Raw genomic sequence first — 19,263 nt, forward strand, 5'->3', positions numbered from 1 at the left:
ACTCATTGTATGACTTTAGAGAGTCTTGGTAATTTTTCTGTCATTAAGCTGAAATATTTATATTACATGTAGTGTGGCTTGGCATTAAAAAAAAAGGAACCAAAAAAAAGTTCGTTTTCTTGTACCGTAGCAAAGGTCAATACAGGGATTGGTCTTTCCTAGTTTCTGGCTCATGACACAAATTTTTTTTCTCCTCCTAAATCTGATTTAACTAAGGAAAAAAAAAATCCTAGAAATAATTTTGAATTGGAATGCTGATTTTATGCAGAATTACAGAGGGTATTTTAAAAGGAGATGTCTGTATCTCCCTTAGTTCGAAGCTGCCGTCATCATGTCTTTGCACAGAGATAGTACAGGGTATCAGTATCTGTCTCTGTCTCTCTCCCTCTTCCATGCTATATTTATAGCATCCCCCTGGCCATAAAAGGTCTGGACTGGGGCTCTGACATTCCACTGACTGCAGGCATTATTTTTGTTCTGGACCTTGAAGTCCAGTCCTTACCCTCGTCCTAACTACCTCTTTCTTTGCTGGCTTCATTGTTGCTGTATTTTTGTGCTATTCATCCACTTGAGAGCTATTCCATTTGCTGCCATTCATTCGGATCCTGGTAAGTGGGTTTTTCATGCCGGAAGGTTTTATGTGTTCAATTATTTTTAATCTGAATCTGTAAAGCCAAGTTGATAGTAGCTCCCTTTATTCTTCTTAGTTCAGCAGTTGAGGGATTTGTGGACGTGCATTGAAGACATCTGAAGGATCAGCTATGAAATAAAAGAAAGTAGTGCAGGGGCTTTTTTATTTTCACTCAGCTATCTTTGCATATTGTCACAGTACTCTCAAATGAAGCATGGGTTACTGAGATACAGGAGGAATTTGTCATATAATCTCCTTTGGGTTTAGAGAATGTTTAAATAACATAAATATTTTCTAGTTGTGTAGGATGTTATCTTTGCTTACAAGAGTTTCTTTTTTAAAATCTGTTTCACTGTTTTCATTGATTGATGAAGTAGGTCTCTAAAGGATTACACAGACTGATAAACAGCACAAGAGGTAATGCCAGCAAAATCACTTCTTTTAATGTGCAGCTACAAACTGTGGGCAAGTACAGAAATGTCTGTCTGTTCAGTAGTGATTTTAAATACTCACTTCAATGGCTGCTAAAATATAGGTCCAAAAACTGCAATTCATCTAACTATGGGCACTAATATTTTTATGCCAAGCTCTGAAGTTATGAAGAGCTACACAGATCTTGAGAGGGAGTGTTGCCCTCACACTGAAGGGGGCTGCTTTATGGACACAGACTATGTGAATGCAGGTAGTATGGATAAAACTCAAGAGATGGGAGTCAATCTGATAATCAGGCAGTGGTCCGAAAAGGAGTTTCGGAGTTACTTGTCATCTCCAATAGCATCACACTACTGTATCTGATCAGACTAGTGTAACTAGCTTATCCTGGTCTGTGAGCAATCCATGATGTTTGAGAGCAAATGTAAAACATAACTCATAGTGTGATAAAATACCTATGAAAGGAGTATCCTTTTATGTGATGTGAGTCAGTGTTGATCTTTGATTTGAACCAGGAGAGCTGACTGTGCTCAGTGTCTGCCTTGCTACCTTAATTCTCACTCCTATCATGGACTCTTACTCCTGAGGACAGTGAGGTCCAGACCTTTTACGTTTGGAAGAAAAATGTTTCCTTGGTACATTTTAGTTTGTTCTTTTGGTCTGATAAAATGTTAATGAAATGCCTCATTTAACTTCATAATGGGCAACACATGCAGTGCTTTATACTTTGGATCACCTTCCTGGAAGGCTGTGGGAATGCCTGAGCTGAATGCCTGTTAGCATTGTGGCTGTTGTATGAATGGTGAAGCCAGCCAACGCCTCAAATAAAGCTGGTGAAGACAAACTGTAGTACTCTGCAGAAGGAAAACAGGATGTTCTCAAGTTCCTTCCCTTTCAGTGTGCAAGACAATATTCTTCTGTATGCCTTAACCTTCCTAGGCAGTGGTCACAATGACTTACAAGTCCTAAACCTAGCTCTGCAGAGCTGGAAGACGAAGGCAATGAAGAAAAATGAAGAAAAAAAATCTTCTGAAACTAGGGAAATTAAGAGGAGCTGGATACTACTGGTAGCTAAGAAAGTTAAACAAATAACAACACAAAATACTGACAGATACTACAAACAAGGATACTAGACAGAATAATTGCATTATTTTAGACTGACATGAAAAGATGGCCAGCATGAGGAATAAGGGATTTAAAAAGGAACATCAGTTTTTGCCACAGAGAGCAATGGGCTAACACTATTTCCCATTTCTCCTCCTTCCTCACATAAAAATAAAGTAAATGCATAATCTGGTCTCCTTGAAGTCACAGTTTCACTGTGGTCAGGAAACCAGCAATTTCTTTTATATACAGAGTTTCTGGATTAATTTCTTCCTTGTTGACTTCCTGCAACTAAATGATCTATTCAATTATCCTACAAAGAGCATCTCCCTTGTGAGAGCCCTGAAATATAAGAAAGTTTTCCTCTTTGTTTTTAGTTTTTGTTTGGTTTGGGCTTGGTTTGTTGTTGTTTTGGGGTTTTTTTTATAATTTGCCTTGGTTAGGGTGAATACCGCAACAGTTATCAAAGAGAATAGTTTGAAATCTGTTGAGTTATTATCAAAACTAAATACTAGAGAAAAAGCCAACGACTGAAATCTAGAAAGCATAAAGACCAGGGGAAAAAAAAATCACAGAATCACAGAATATTCTGTGTTGCAAGGGACCTACAAAGATCATCAAAGACCAACTCCTGGCCCTGCACAGGACAACCCAAATTGAATATCTAGATTTTCATGAAGTCATGATTGCTCTACAGTTCTGTAAGTGTGTTTTATGTCAAAACATTAAATAGTTTTTCATTAATATTAACAAAGCAAGAAGTGGAACAATTTTCCTATTGTTGTGATTGATATTTAAAAAACCAATAACAAATACCTCTCACCACTGTTTTTGGATCTTCTTTAAATCCTTCTAAACATATCCTCATTGTAGCTCATTTATAACACTAACCAGGTACCTTTTCAGGGACAATCCTATCAGCCATGTAAGCTTAAAAGAAAGACAAAGGTTATCATATGGATTACCTGGGGCAAGCTTGCATGTCAAAGTAGAAAAAGTAAATTATAGCAACAGCAAAATAAAACAAAAGCAAAATAATTACTGAATTGCTGGCTTTAAAACAAACAAACAAATAAAGCTGGGAAATTCTTTCTGCAGACAATTCTCGTCCCATTTTGAGAGGGGAACTACCTGATCAGGTGAGAACCTGATCAGATTTCGTACTACAAGTGACTACAAAACAATCTACTGATGACATGAAAACTAAAACTTAAATGGTCCTATTGTCTGGAGGAAGGGTCTTGACAATCTTGAACATGATATCCCAGGTTAAAAAAAATATATATTTGGATTGAGGAGCATGATATTATTTTACCCATTGCATACAGACTGTATCCCTGATTAAACTGTAAAATACAATAAGCAATAAGCCCTTTTAAATTGAACCCTGGTATCACATACAAAACAATCAATGTAATGCACATTTAGAGAAACACTGACATTCTTCTCAATCTTAGTGTTTTAATTCACTATTGTAATAATAAATGGAACATTAAATTCAATCTGAAAATTGGATTACAAAAATAAATGAAATGTTCATATATTTTTGTTTCAGCTTTTATAGCCTTGTTGGAATTACTCATGCCTTTTAAATAATAATAATTGCTTTATTATCTCTTTTGTAACTGAACAAAATCATTTGCACTATCTTTGAAGAAGAAGCCCAGCACATAGAGTTTCATTAGTTTGCAGTAATAAGTGAACACATAAAACTTGAATAGTTTGCAGTGGCAGGGAGGCCAGCTACAGACGAACAGACACAACAGTGCAAAGCTTTCTGGTCATGGTGGGTGACATGTGAGCATCTTGAAACTTCAATATGAACCTGTCTGAAAGTCTAAATCACACCATAAAAAGATAACCCTAAATTCATTGCATCTGATTATTCAAGCTCAGTGTTAGTTTATGTGAAGTTGTGTATTATTTGTATGCTAACTCAGGAGTTTCCTTGACGAGTCTTTATGTTTGACCTGTTCTTTTTCAGACATCACCCTTTTTCTTTACATTCAGAAAAGCGCAGTGAAACCCAAAATTCAACAGCACCCATGATGTCTTTACCTTTCTACCAAAGACACCACGAGCACTACGACCGCGCGTACCGCCACAAAGCGCTGTCATCCACTGTTAGCCAGTACCAGAAGGAAACCAAGAGCAAATCTGCCGTCTACGCTCAAGGATCTGCAGCTTACGCCAGGGGCTCCGCAGCCTATCGCCACTCGTCTGCAGCAGCCTTCAGCCTCGACTCCTCAGCAGCTTACAGTCATGGCTCTTCAGCCTACGACCTCGAGTCGGCAGCCTACAGCTATGGATCCGCAGCCTACGACCACTCTGCCGCGCAGAGCAAGAGATCTGCTGCCTACAGCCTTGACTCTGAGGCCCTCAGCACCAGCTCAGCTGCCTACAGCCATGGATCTGAATCCATCAACAAGCTGGCTGCAGCCTACAGGCTGGGATCTGAAGCCTATAGTTTGGGGTAAGTAAATCTTTCTTCAAAACAGCATTCTGGTAAAAAAATGTCCAGTCACTTCCCATTTAACTTAATGTTAATGTATTTTTCTGGTCTGGTGTTTTCCCTTGGCTTTGGCAATGGAAGGACTGTGGTCAGATCAGTTTGTTGGACTAACTCATGTGTGATGATTGGACTGTCATAAGAAGAGCACTGGCAATGCTGATGTGGCTGAATGGTGACTTATGCACGCTCCAAACTGGTTAGGCATGAGCTACCTCTCCTTCCAAGTTGTTTATCCATATTAGTACAGCTGAATTTAATATGAAGAGTTGAGATAGCTTTTGGATTGAGGCTGTCTCTTATCTAGCCTTATCTGTCTCTTATCTGTCTCTTATCTAGTTTGGAGAAGAAAAAGAACTCAAAGTTCTCCATGCAAGTTTGAGCTGATGTGTCCATAAATGATTAATTCTTCTTTGGCCTAATAGTTTCACTTTTATGCTAAGTGATTCAAGAAATTGAAATTTTCACACTGTATATTGGTTGAGGCACACTATTTCCAAAGTAGGAGTAACCTGGAGTGTCCATCTTGCATGTGAAGAGCAGCTATACTGCCATGGGTTTTTTCTAAATTTAAGATAATAAATATTGCTCAAGCAATTACATGAGCAGAATATGTTTGAAATAATAGCCTTATATTATTTGTGTGCATATATCTCGGAGATATGCAGAAATTGGGGAAGCATTAAAGTAAGATTAGAGCAGCTCTCAACAATAGAGGAAATGATCAACAAATTATAGCCCAAAACATCTGCTCACTGTTATATTAATGTAAAATTAATGTATCATTAGCAGAACTGAACAAAACTTCTCCACCAGAACATAGGGGTGAAATTATAGCCAAAACCAATGAGGCAAAGACTACATTTACCACAGTAAACAATACCTTGTGATTCCAGCCTTCACTTAGCTTTCAGGAAGTTCAGGGTCAAACCTCTGTTTGCCAGGGTTTGTTCAGGAAGTTGAACCTCAGGCTGTTATAGCCCAGGTGAATGACTTGACTTCTCACTACAAGAAAGTCATTGAGTTGCTGGAATGTGTCCAAAGAAGGGCAACAAAGCTGGTGAAGGTTCTGGAGCATGAGTCTTATGAGGAGCAGCTGAGGGAACTGCAGTTGTGTAGCCTGGAGAAAAGGACTCTCAGGGAGGCCTTATCACTCTCTACAACTGCCTGAGAGGAGAGTGTAGCCACGTGTGGGTTGATCCCTTCTCCCAGGCGATGAGAGGAAACAGCCTCAAGCTGCACTAGGGGAGGTTTAGATTGGATATTAGGAAACATTTCTTCACTGAAGGAGTGATCAGGTATTGGAATAGGCTGACCAGGTAAGTGGTGGAATCATTATTCTTGGAAGTGTTCAAGAAATGTGTGAGTGTGGCAGTTAGGGGCATGTTTTCAGGGTGGGCTTGGCAGTGCTGGGTTAATGGTTGAAACTGATGATCCCATAGGTCTTAATGATTTAATGATTCTATAGTTAATTTTCTTGGGCTGAGTGGTATCCAGGCTTTTCTGTTGAGACAATTTTACTTGTGCACATAATAACCTCTGAGTGAAGCAGTGAGAACCTCATTTATAATCTGCTGGTGAAGGGAAGAAAACTGGAGGTGCTGGGGCTGAGGGTTATGCTTCCAAAGAGATCTGGGTAGGGGAAGATATCCCAAATTTCTGCAGTGATGCAGCTGTGCCTGCACTCAGTTGCCAACCCTAACCCAAAGCCTCCTTCTTCTTGAAGAAAAGGTTCCCATGAAAAAAAGAACTTCAAGCTGTGAAAAATTATTGTTAAAAAAACCCTTTTCTGCGTCCCAGTTACAAGCATTTCAGTTGTCATATGAGTTTCTTCTGAAACCTGTATGTTCTCTTTAAGAAGAACTCTAATGTGAGCAGTATAATATTAAAGGAAATTAAATTGCTTAGTTGAGAGAGAACTTAAAACACTTCCAGGTTTCCTGAGGTTCTGCTTGAGAAAAAATCTTTTGGTTTAAAATAGTATATTTGCATATATAATACTCTGTAGTACAAGACATACCAATAGATTGAGCAGATATAAGAATGTCTCAGTTGCAATTTCTTTATTTCTGTGGTGCTGTCATTGTGTTAGAGGTTTGAGAAATTCAGTGCTACTACGTAAGACAAGGATGCTGGAGATTAGACACATGTGATTCCAATCTCTCTTACACAAAACTTAATTAACACAGGAGACAATATTTCTGAATTAAAATCTCAATATTTAACTTGGGTTTATGGTTTGTATAGCCTTTTTTTTGCAGCCCATAATTTTGCAATTTGCAAGAGGTAAATTGGAAAAAACAAGTACTATCATATTAAAAAATAATAAAGTGGAAATGCAATTCTGCAGTTAAATGTAGTTCAAGTTTGAAGGAATTCTTGCCAAATTTGTACTGTCTTTCCCAGACAACCCAAAATAATTTCAGGGGTTATGTGGAGACAAAAAGTGCTGCTAAAATAAATTAGGAAAATCAAAGGCTTTCCGTTTTCATCCACATGAGAGGAATGCACTAGGAAAAAAAATGAAAAGGAGTTTTCAAACTCTTCCAATTTTCTAAAAGTAGAAAAGACCTTGAACAGGCTGTATCTCAATGACCTCAACAGTAGTGTTTGCTTGAAACCAGAACGGAGACACAAATCCAAATCCAGACAAAATTTTTCAGTTAACAATTGATGATTGCATATCAGTGAATATTACTGTCAAATATACATTTCTGCATAATGGATATAGTTTTGCAGACAAACACCATTAAGCCCAAAAGGAAAATTCAAATACTAGGTTTTTATTCAGGTCACTTCTTATTTTTATCTGAAGTAGCTTCTGCTAACCTTACTGTTCTTGTAAAATTTAAGTCTCATCCCTTTCTGTAGTCACAGTACAGAAAAGTGTTCATGAAGCAACAGTGCTGGCATGCAGTTAGTGCTATGTTAGGAATTTGTCATGGGGAAAGCAGTGGAGAAGGACTAGGGACTAGGCAATCTGCAAGACCTCGACCCAGACCCAATTCTCTGACATTGAAGCCTCGCCTGAGTGGAAAACATTCCCAGAGAGTGGACACACAGGCAGCTTTAAGGAGCTACAGTTTGATTTTTCAGGAGGACAAAAAAATTTCCATGTGCAATTGGCCTGTCCCTTCCCCACATTTTAAAGTCTTCTTCACAGCACAACAGCTTGAAAAAGTACAAGGAGAGAAATGAAAAGTGGCAAAAGCAAGAGCAAGTATGGAAGCTTGCAGCTTTGCTGGTTGCAGTTGGCCAAAGGGGCAAACCCCTGGGCTCCCATAAGAAAGGGCAAATCACCATGTAAGGTTGCCTCTTCACACCCACCCCTCCCCAGCAGATTGTGGGGCTGTCTTGAGCCAAGCTCTTCTTCTTTGGCCTCAGCAGAGGCAGGAAAAGTGTCAGGTGCTGCTTCCCCTGAGGCTCTATACAGGTGAGGGATGTGTATCTTCCACAAGCCAATGTTGTGGCTATCCATCCTCTTCCCTATCCAATCCTTGGGGGCTGCCAGCACGGGAAAGTTGTTTCCTGTGGGAAAATCTTCTTCCACAGCAGCACTCTATCCTCAGTGTGCTTCTGAGAAACTTTGAGTCAGATCTGCCAAAGCTGCTTAAAGCACTACAGGCCTGTCAGACAGGACTGCTGGATTACACTTGTTTAACTCTTTTTTGTGGAATCTCAGAGATTTGCCTTCACTCAAACTTTCACTGCTTTTGCATGTGCTGTTCTCCTATCTAGCAGTATCAAATAATCCCATTGTGTCATGGACAGATTATCTGCCACCAAAAAGGGCCAGACACCTGCTTAGAGGGAAAGCAGAAGTTACTGGTGTGGCTCAGGCATTTGCATGTATTTTGCAGGTGAAGTGAAACAGCAAAGAAGACCCGATATAATTCAGGTGTACCAAGCAAAGAGAGGACAGGTGCCTTTCCAACCTGCAGTTAATTAGGCTGCCAGTGAGATCTAGTGCTCTTCTGAGCAGTTTTGTAACCGGGATTGGGACAAGGCTGAGTAAATAAAGCACTTCCAGAAACATGAGAAGACCATGGTCTTGGCACTGCTCATCCTTTGGTTTATTATAGGTGAGGTTTAGAAGCTGGCTTCCAGATGTCATACCCAAGCGTGGAAATTGTTTTAATGAGACCTGCTATGTGGAAACAATTCCCCTTTAAATAAAATTGTTGTGGAAGCTGTGTTAGGGAATATTGCCAGCAATATTGCCTGGACTTGTGACAAACCTGTCAGCAACTTAAAATTAATATAGTCACCAGAGAGCACTTCTCATTTGTAGAGGCTGAATTTAAAGAGCTCTTTTCTGAAAATAATCTCCTTTCCTGTAACTTCCTTTGCCAATCCACTATCTCCTATTTACAGTAAGTTAAAACACTGCATATTAGGAAGGAAGAACTGCTAAAAGACAGCCTGGACAATGCCTCTTGTCTAATGCACCTTCTGCAGCAGGTACAGCTGGTGCAGCCATTGTGTGTACTATCATCCCTTTCTGCTTACAAGAAGATACATGATTTTGTAGAGGTGTAAAAGAGCTTGCATGTGCCTTTTCATGCAGGAGTTGAAATAACTAAGGACTATGGTGTTGTGGTCTGCTCCAGGAACACATTTCTACATCCACTGGGTGCAGACTTTGTGCAGTGTGGGAAACCTGTCCCTTCAGGCACAGAAACAAGGGCAGTGCCAACATATTCTCTGTCTGAGAATAAGACATCAAAACAGAACTAAAAATCTGTTTGGGAGTTTCAGATGCCCTGCACAGTGTTTTCTTTAGTTCCTCTGTTGGGCTAGAGGGAAAGGTTAATAGTGTCTCTTTATTACATCTCTACAGGACAATGCCTGTGCCTTTTACAACTCAGTGACTCTACTGAGAAACTAGAAAAATGCTGGCATTGATATTTTAACATGCTGAAAAACACCCTGAAGTGAGGACAGTAGGCTTGGGTCACCAACCTTGACAAGCCAGTACAGATAGTATCTGACCTGGAAAAAAATGTATGTACGCTAGCTGGGCATATCAAATGAGGCTGAAAGGTGTTAAAAGGTCATGGTACTGTTCCTCCCTATGAAACTAGAGAGCACTGATACCCTGCTCCTTCTCCTCTGGGGAGATTCTGTTCCACATATCAGGTAAAGGTTGGAACATTTTAAAATAAAGGGCAAGATTTTAGAATCTGGTTCAAGAAAGAGAGTCCTCCTTTGGGCCACCTAAATAATGGTTTTAGGCAGGATTTGGGTTTTGTTTTGCATAGGAAGAAATAGTAAGAACACAAAATGAAAATAGGGAAATAAACCTAATGATAGAACAGTGTTTAACCTATTTTCCCAAGCAAAGAGCTCCATGTAAGTACATGTTTCTACTAGCCTCCATGTAGCTCTGCCAGAACAGAAGCAAATGATAGAATTTGGAAAGGAGAAATATTTTCTGCTGCTTCAAATTTATTCATCCCATCTCGGTTTATGCAGTGCAATTCTAAAGAACATTTTGGAGTGACTCTGGATTTATCTCTGAAAACACCAGCTGAGTGCTCTGGTATGGTCATGAAGGTGAGATGTTCAACATTAAACACGTGGAGTGTTTGAATGCAAAAACAGCCATCAAACAAACAAAACCTATAACAACTTAGTCTTACATTTTCAAATAAATTTAGAGATTTATAAGTGGGAGATAGGAAACTCTCACTACCATACAGGAGAGACATCAAAAAAAGTCTAGCAGGGAATGATGGGAACTACTATATATGCTTCCCATTAATTCCCTTCAAGAGTGTGTAATCTGGACCTTAAATGAAAACTAAACTGACTGCAAGGCCAAACCCTCCTTTAGGAATAATGTGTTGGTCTGGATTTAAAAGTGCTGTAAATGCCTGAGCTGAAATTTTCAACACATTTCAACTACTTTTATGAAAATAGAAACTTCTTGACATTTTAACTTAAATTCAAATGGTACAGTGATCCTTCTTGATCTAGAAACAACCAGGAATCAAGTGGCCTCCTAACAGGTTCAGCCTAAAGCTCTGAGGAAATCTAATGGCAGTCAGAGTCAAAATTCCAGGTTTGACCCATTTTAAAATAGGACAGGAATAAAAGTCACCTGCTAAGTAAAGATCTGCAGCTCCTTACAGGCTCTACTTCAATTAAGAAATATAATGAAAATAGTTTGCCTTTGATGTTTCTTATTACTTCACTTCTTATCAGTTCTTATCACATAATTTGATGAGTTGTCCCAATGTATTTGTGGTTTGCCACAGTGATTGCACCACATCATTGTCCAACCCAGGACTGAGGCCACTGCACACTCCCTTGCAATGTGTCTCTTCCTTTTTATTGCACTCTGCCTGGACTCTTCCCAAGACTTTTTTGTTTGGATTTCTGTCCCCAAAGCTGGATCCACCTCTCTTGTACTCCATCCCTGCCTGCCCTGGGCAGTGCCTGGTGTCAGAGCCCAGAACCCCCAGCATCTCTCTCCTGTAGATGTTGTCTGTGCATTGGCTGACCCACTGGTGCCTGGCTTGGAAAACCTGCAGTCCTGCAGTGTGTGCCACAGGTCCTTGCTGGTTGTGCTTTCCTTTGCATGGAAACCGGGTTCCAGGGGTAGGAGGAGGCAAGGAGCAGCAGTGCACAGTTGCTTTTACCCCCTGTACTGAGCGTCTCTTGGCAGCACTGCTGTAGGCTTGGTGATGGTGGCACCTGGGGAGCACAGAGGAATTACATTAAGAAAGAAAGAGAGCTAGAGAATGGGAGACTGATTTAACAGGAACTGGGTAGGGAGAGAATTTATTCGGGGCGTAGGGATGGACACAAAGAAAGAGGGGAGAATGAGAATGGACCTGTGTTGTCTCATACACAGTCTGAGTGGATAGATTACTAGCACATATTTTGGAAACTAAGCACTCTTCGTGTGTTGGTGGTGGTACTTTTGCAGGGATGCAGCCTAAGGAAAACATTAGCCCAAGGATATAATATTATATTACATTTTGCATGTGTAACATTCTCAGGGGCCCAGTGTTAGGATGGTTCTGATATATGTGTACAGCAATGCTGTGTGGAGACAGCAGTGTAAGCTATCCAGGGTGTGGGAAGCAGGTTATCCCTGACAGCAGCACATGTCAGGCTAACGAGCCTTGCTGAGAAACCAGAATTCTGCCTCTGCATCTGCACATGTAAGCAGGGAGCTCTGTGTAGACAAATCCCCAAACCAAAAGCAGACCTCCATGTGATTTTCCCTGGTGATGTCACAAGACTGGTGAACAGACACTGGGGATTTACAAAAGGCTGACAAATAGTTAGTATATTCCATGGATGTAGGAATTAGAGATGTGCTGCTTGGGTAAAGGAGGACCAGGTGTTTGGGGCTTTGTTTACACAGCTTTTAACTATTTAAAAAAATTAACCTAAAATCATTGCCTCAAGTATGCTTCAAACTCTTCAGAATCCCTCCCAGGCTGGTGAGGAGGGGGAAGCCTTCCTTGTGGTTTGCTCTTCTTCCTTTCCACTCATCCTCCATTCATCTGTGCTGTGTTAAATGGTGCTGCTTCGCTCAGCTCTCCACTTCCAATGGAATGGAGTGGTATGGCAGAGCAGTGGGAACAGCAACACTGGTTTCTGAGCAATGAGCTGCCCTACAATTTCTGTAGAGAGGCTTAAACTCATAATTACTTTGAATATATTTGCAAAACACAATTTTGTTTCAGGATCACACAATTTCAGGACTGTAAATTTTGGGAAAATAGCGGTTATGAGTTCAGATACAATCTTTAGAATTACCCAACAGTCTCAGTGACTTCAGGATCATCTATCAAAACTGGAAACATGAACTCCCCAAGTCACAAACCAAAAGCGATTAAAAGTACATTGCTACCAGGTACATTGTTTATCTATTTAGACTTAATATCAAGGAGCATCATGTTTGTAATGGTGAGATTGTCAAAAGTACACTTAGTTATGTGTTTAATAACTCTGTAAATAGGGCTAATAAAAATTAAAAGTTTTGATTACAAAACAAGACAGAAAAAAAATTTTAGTACTTTAATTATGTTTTGTGCCTGAACAGCTTTTTTCCTGAATTTAACAATATAATTTTTATTCCAGACTGAAAAACTCCAATTTAATGATAGAAGATCAATCCTATAAGATGAGTCCCAAAGCAAAGAGAGCAAAACAGAGTTTGACATCAGAGAACAAAGAGAACGAAGCCATAGACTACTCAGTGCCCATATTCACAGGACGGTATGTTCATTTTAATTTTGTTTGGTATCTTATTTCTGACATTTTATTAACAAATTATGAAACAGCAAATCCGTTAATCTATCTTTACACTCATGGATGTTATGGTGATAGTTTGCACTTCACATGAGTAATAAAAAGACAAAGAGAAGTCAAGTGACTGGCAGAAAATCAGACATTGATCATCCAGATCCAGGACAAATGAACATATGTGTCTGGGCTTTGTTTTGAACACATCGTCAGGACCACTTTCCATGAAATGAAAATGTACTTATAACCCTGCTTATTTGAAACCTGACAAGCATGTTGTCCACATTATTTAGCTTATTCTTTTGGTTTGAAGGCTTGGTCTGTAATCAAATATCTCTTACCAAGCATTAAACATAGAAACAATAAAACAACGTGCTAATTTCTTGTCCTGGCACAGGAAAAACCTGGAATAAAACCAAATGCTTTCTCAAATCTATTATAATGATTCATCCTGATCTCAAGTGTTGGTGGTATTTATTGCATGGTTACTACTGATGTAATATATCTTACTGCAGCAGTGTTCTCAGTGAAGCTGAATGTGAACTTTATGTGGACGCCAGAACCAACACCAGCAAAGAGGCTGTCCTGCCCTTTTTGGGGTATGGGACAGTGATTTTAGCAGGGGTCTCTAGCAGTTCCAGCATAGTCAGTTGTTCAGATTAATACTTTCTGGGGTGTAGTGTGGAAAACTGATTCCTGGTTAAAGGACAAGAGAAAATCTCCTTGCCCACCTGCAGTTCAACAGAAACCTCCTTTCAACTTGTCTACCCTCTGCAGCACAGCATTTTTCAAGGGACACTTCCAAGTTGTTTCTGGGAGCCAGTGCTTTTCTGTCTGCTGCTTAATCAACACCCAATGGCACTTCTGCTTTTTATCCAAACTGGTGGTTTCATGTGAACTGAGTTCCAGCCTGTCCATGGAGGATGTTATTGCTCTGGCCTTTTGAGCATTTGTGATGCTTTTGTGATGAGTAATTTTGATTTTTATTCACTCCCTCCCACTATCTCAGAGTAATTTTTTATCACTCCTTGTACATTCCTGTGTTGGTTTCACTGCTCTTTGGTCCAACCAACATTAAAAAACACACTGCTGCCTTTTTTAAAAACTGCTTTAGAGTTTTATCTGTATCTTCTGTGATAGAAACACATAAAAATGTGATAGGCTCACACAAAACTTGAGATAACATATTCTCAAGGCTTCTCACTACTTTTGCATCTCAGACAGTGTTTATTCTTATGTGGCAGATTTGCAGCTCACCATCATCTCTCTCCCATGCCCTCAAGCAGAAATATCCTCCCTTTTCATTGTATCTTGAGTCTACACAAGTAAAATTTATAGTGTTGGGCAATAGTTGAAAAACATGACTGTTGATTAGTACTTAGCTTTTTTACAGGCCTCTGTGATCTAAGCACATCATGTTAACATCTTAACAAATCTTAAGAAATCATTTTATTTTATTTTATTTTTTTAATGCATACAATAATGTCCAACTCTTGTTGTTGGACATTATTGTGTTGGTGTGTAGTTTTATTTATTTGCATCTGTGCAGTATTTGGGACCCTACCTTAAAAGATACTGTCAGATTCTTATGTCATTGTTACTGTATTTCTTTTGTTGTTGGTATCAATCTTTTTCCATACAGCAATTCAGAAAGTTGTGGGTTCTTTTCTGCCACAGGAATGATCCAAAAAGCTTTATTTTTGTTTGTTGTTGTTGGGCTTTTTGTTGTTGTTGTTTGGGTGTGTTTTGGAGATTTTTGTTTGTTTTAGTGGGTTTGTTGTTTTCTTTTTTTTTAATTAGTTGAAAAGCACATATGATGATTGTGAGAGAGCTCAACTCAACATGGCATGAAATGGTATAAGGTTTAGGCCTTTTTCTGTTGGCATCATGCTCATGACCACACGCCAAGACTGTGGAAGTTGCATGCCACACTCCTGTCACATATTTATTTTTGTTTGAAAGATAACAGCTGAAGCCCATTGAACCATGTGCATGCTATATGTCATTCCCAAATTCCCCTGTGAAATTGATGTGTTGTTTCCCATGGGCAGATAGCTGTTCAAAGGAATAGTTATTTATAAAAGTTATCTCTCTGTGGGTTTGTTGGAGCTCGATGACCTTCAGTGTTGTGTCACCATTTCCATTATTTACTTTATTTTGGAGCCCTCAGGTTCTGCTGTAGAAAACTACTCAGATTATTCATTTTGCAACTGATCCTCTTAAACACCTGGGCTAAACCTTGTAAGAGAAAATTATGGACAGCCAGTCAGTATTCTAGACAATAAAACACCCAGAGCTTGATGTAATGCCATAAGTGCTGAAGTTACTGAATGTGGCTCATGGAGCTATTTGCAATCACTAATAAGCTGATGCCAAAGGACTGTAGATGGCAGATACCCTTAAAATGATATTTTGTGTGTTACAGTTGGGGTTGGATCTAGTAGTATCTGTTTGAAAAGGGTTTTCTACTGAAACCCTTGAGACTTGACTGTAAAATCAACTCTTAAATGGTACAGTGTGCTGTTTTAGTGCATTAATCGTCTCAGGGAACATGTTTCTCTTTGATCTGGGAAGATTATAACAGGAAGAAATTATTAGAAAATCTAAATAGTTAATGCTGTTGATCAAAAGCATCTGGGGATTACAACTGCAGATGACTAGGATGAGTCCTATGTTAATCAGAGAATATTCATCAGCTCCCAAGAGATGCTTAATGCCTTGAGAAACCAGTCCATACTATGAAATTGCCTAGATATTAACTACTATAATTAAGGAGGAAATAGTATCAGTTTGCCTTTGAAGAAAAATGCCATGGATTCATTTAAAATGAATGTAGATAGTAATATTCATATTCGTATTCATTAGACTGATTTTTCAAAATTGTTTTTAAAAATCTCTTCCATATATCTGCAGCTTCAGGTGATATTTGAGGGGGCAGCTGATGTGCCTAAGTGGAGGGAATCTGTCATTCCACTGATTTCTTATGGATCATCCTCTTAAAGCAGACTGAAACTCAGGAAGCTGAGTTTGAGGGTGGTCAAAGCTCTGTGCTGTTAAGTCAGAATTTTAATCTTTTCAGCAATTTTTAAATGTAATGAAGTTTACAGCACATTCCACTTCTTGACTGTCTTGCATCTCACTGAACCGACTTCATAGATAAAGGGCTGGACAGTTAATTGTGAGCTTAAATCCAAATTTTATTGAGTATTAAGATATGCTATCAAATGCATAATATTGGCAATCTTAAAGAAAACAGAAAAAGCATCATTCTTCCTAATATTTTTGCTGTCTAGTAGTAGCAAGTGTTTTATGATAAAAAAGAGGCTGTGCTTGAGTGCAGTTTGGAAACAAAGGTGATGTTTCTGTAGTGCTTGCAAGGTGACACTTAATGAGTACTTAAACAGAATTTGTTTTCAGTGTGCTAACATTCCCTTGAAGTGACTAAATTCAGCAGGAGGATATTAATGCTTCTTCCTAAGTCAAGGAACTATCATTCTATGTGCACTGTTACAGCAGCTGTAATGTCCTGACAGTGCCAAAACCATATGTGAAAGTGGAAACAGGGCTGCACCCACTGAGAATTCTTTGTGTCTCACCTCTGTACAAAGCCTGAAGAGACGCCGTCAAGAAAATCCTTAATTATCTTTCTGAAAGCAATATAGGATTGAATTTTCTATGAAAGAACTTTTTGTTATCTACAGTTATATGGGGGGATTTTACAAATCACAAATGAGGACATTATTATTTAGCTACAATTCTATCCTGCTCCTTTGGCAGTGCTGTTAAGAATGATGCAGCTGCAAGTTAATAAATGAAGATCTGTGGTTATGCCTTACACTCATCTTTATGGTGATGGAGATAAAAAAACACAGCAGGATAATGGTTAAACTGAAAATGTGTGTGGCATAGTTATAGGGAAAGGCACTGATAATGGCCATGACTTTCTACAGTGAAAAACTCAGTCTTTCTGCAGAACCCCTTCCATGTTTCTGCTTTGAATACATATGAGACTATAGTAGCAAAATAGTGTTGGCCACTTTGGTGGCTAATTTGGTAGCAAGTTTAAATGGAATATGTTCTCAGCATTTTCCAATGGGATTCTGCTTTTTAAAAATTCTTTCAGAGAAGTGAATATCAGTGGTATCACAGACACTGAAGAAGAGAGAATTAAAGAAAGTGCTGCTTATGTTGCCAAGAGGAACCTTTTTGCCACAGGTGAAGGAGTTAGTGTCAGCAAGGTGGCCAAGACGACTTCTGAAGAGGAACATCATGAAAAGAAATCAAGGAAAGTAGCGATCCGAGAGTCTGCTGAGCGTGTGGCCATGAAGAAAACGGTAAAAGAGTAGAAATGAACACTTAAGCTGGAAAAAAAATGAGTCTTTTTTAGTTTGGTGTTTGTAAAGTGCCTAGCACACCCAGAGCCTGATTTACTCCATGGGCAATCACAATAGTGGTAGCAATAAACCAAAGTATTTTCAAAGGAAGTATTTTGAATTACTTAAAAGTCTTGTTATTTAGGTATCAAAAGGATAAGGAAAGAGGCACTGTGCCTGAGGCAGGCACCAGGAATGCTTCTGTTGTGCTGCAAGAAAAGAACAGGGAGGGCTCTTTGGTCATGCCCACGCCTATTTAAATGGCACAGCATCCTTCACCTGGATGATGAAGCAACTGCTGGGCAGAGCATAAAGGTGCCAAAATATATATCTTGCTCATATATAGGTGAATGGGTGATTTCTGGACTTTTATAGCCTGAGAACAAGCTTGTCCAAAGTGTTCACCCCAGGGTTTCAGTCATGAAATAATTAGGGTAAATTATATAATTAGGGTAAATTTGGGAGGAACATCTGGAACTGAATCTCTAATTGTGTGCATTATTGTCCAAATTCTTAAAAAGTAATATTCAGAGCATAGTTACAAATATACTGTGACTAGGCTGGCAGGACATGTAAGTGCAAATATGTTTCATTTAGCAAATATATTACTTTATTTATATTACTAAGCTGTTTACATAACTATACTATAGTATTACTAAATTTTATTATTTATTGTCTTGAGCAGAAGAATTGGCAATATGCTTATAAAATATCCTTATGACATAAGGTTGGAAAGGGTGTAAACACATTGAAGGACAAGGTAAAAAATTCAAAATCATCTCAAAAACTGAGGAACAATGAGGGTGAAATGTGATATCAACTGATGGAAATTACTACACACAGAAGGAAAAGATCAAGTAAATGAGGAATGCCTGGCTAGGTAGAAGTGCCTCAGGATCTGAGAGTTATAAAAGATCACAAATTTAATCTCTGCAAATTTAATATCAGTTGTATAAAAATAAATGCCAATCTAGATTATTATGAGTGACACATAAGGGGCAGTTTTTTAATTGTGTTGGAGTCTGTTGGACCTATGATAATGAGCAGTCACTGTCTGATGAATGTTGAGGACAAATAGAACCTGTCCAGGATTGAGAAACCATTGCAGGGAAAACTGGTATTGCCCAGTTTATAAAAGTCTTCTTTTAATAATCTGAATACAGGGATCTGTAATTCTCCATATATGTGAAAATTAGGGCAGAAAATAAATAGTTTAGTTTACAGAAAGCAAGATTTATACCATAGCAGGAGTTTTTTCCAGCTCTTTGGATAGTCAAGGAGTTGAACCAGTTGCCTTGGGAGAATGAAAGATCCCAGCAGGAGGAAAAGTTTGAGCATTGCTCTGTCAGAGATGATCCAGGCATACACAGCCTTGCATTACAGCAAATGTGCAAAAGACATCTGAGTTACAGGTCTAGTTCACCTTTCACTCTATATTTAAAATAATAAATAAGTAATTGCATGTGGAAAAATATTTTACTTAGAATAGTTTTAATAATGTAATAGTTTTAGTTATTTTGGAGGAAGAACTTCTGGAAAATGAAAACTTAGCTTTCTGTGTCCAGGTTAGATAAATACATTAAGTATGTCTGTCTGGGTTTTTAAATTGTGGGGTTTTGTGTGTGTATATTAATAATTTGCAGTTCTAACTGCTGCTATAATCAAGTTTATAATAAAATGTTTCTCTTCCAGCTAGAAGAGACTCAGGCATTCCATAAGAAGTTGAATCAAGATAGCCTCTTACATGCTCCTGAGTTTATCATCGAGCCTCGTTCCCACACCACCTGGGAAAAGGAAAATGTTACATTTAATTGTTCAGTGGCTGGCTGGCCAGCACCCCGTGTTACATGGTAAGTTTGTATCCCTGGCACTGAAAGTCACCACTTAACCAGAATCTGAAGTCATCTCAATGAATGTGGTAATTTTTTCTTGTAATATATAAGTTAAAT

General features: G+C 38.8%; 1 protein-coding gene across 6 annotated transcripts in view; it reads left to right on the plus strand.

Moving 5' to 3' along the window:
• Nucleotides 1-450: 450 nt before the first annotated feature.
• MYOM1 (myomesin 1) overlaps nt 451-19,263 on the plus strand; it is a 76,288-nt gene continuing 57,475 nt past the window's right edge. For 5 of the 6 annotated variants that reach the window (XM_085052645.1, XM_085052647.1, XM_085052648.1 and 2 more), the window contains exons 1-5: nt 451-608; nt 4,152-4,640; nt 12,777-12,914; nt 17,065-17,275; nt 19,007-19,164. In XM_085052645.1, coding sequence (XP_084908771.1) covers nt 4,213-4,640; nt 12,777-12,914; nt 17,065-17,275; nt 19,007-19,164 — 935 coding nt within the window. In that variant the 5' untranslated portion in view covers nt 451-608; nt 4,152-4,212. Of the gene's footprint in view, nt 609-991; nt 1,049-4,151; nt 4,641-12,776; nt 12,915-17,064; nt 17,276-19,006; nt 19,165-19,263 lie in introns of those variants that run through there. The other variant, XM_085052646.1, reaches the window with a different exon arrangement.

The sequence above is a fragment of the Lichenostomus cassidix genome, chromosome 2 (genome assembly GCF_008360975.1).
Source record: "Lichenostomus cassidix isolate B80296 chromosome 2, HeHo_3.0, whole genome shotgun sequence".
Classification (NCBI taxonomy): Eukaryota; Metazoa; Chordata; class Aves; order Passeriformes; family Meliphagidae; genus Lichenostomus; species Lichenostomus cassidix.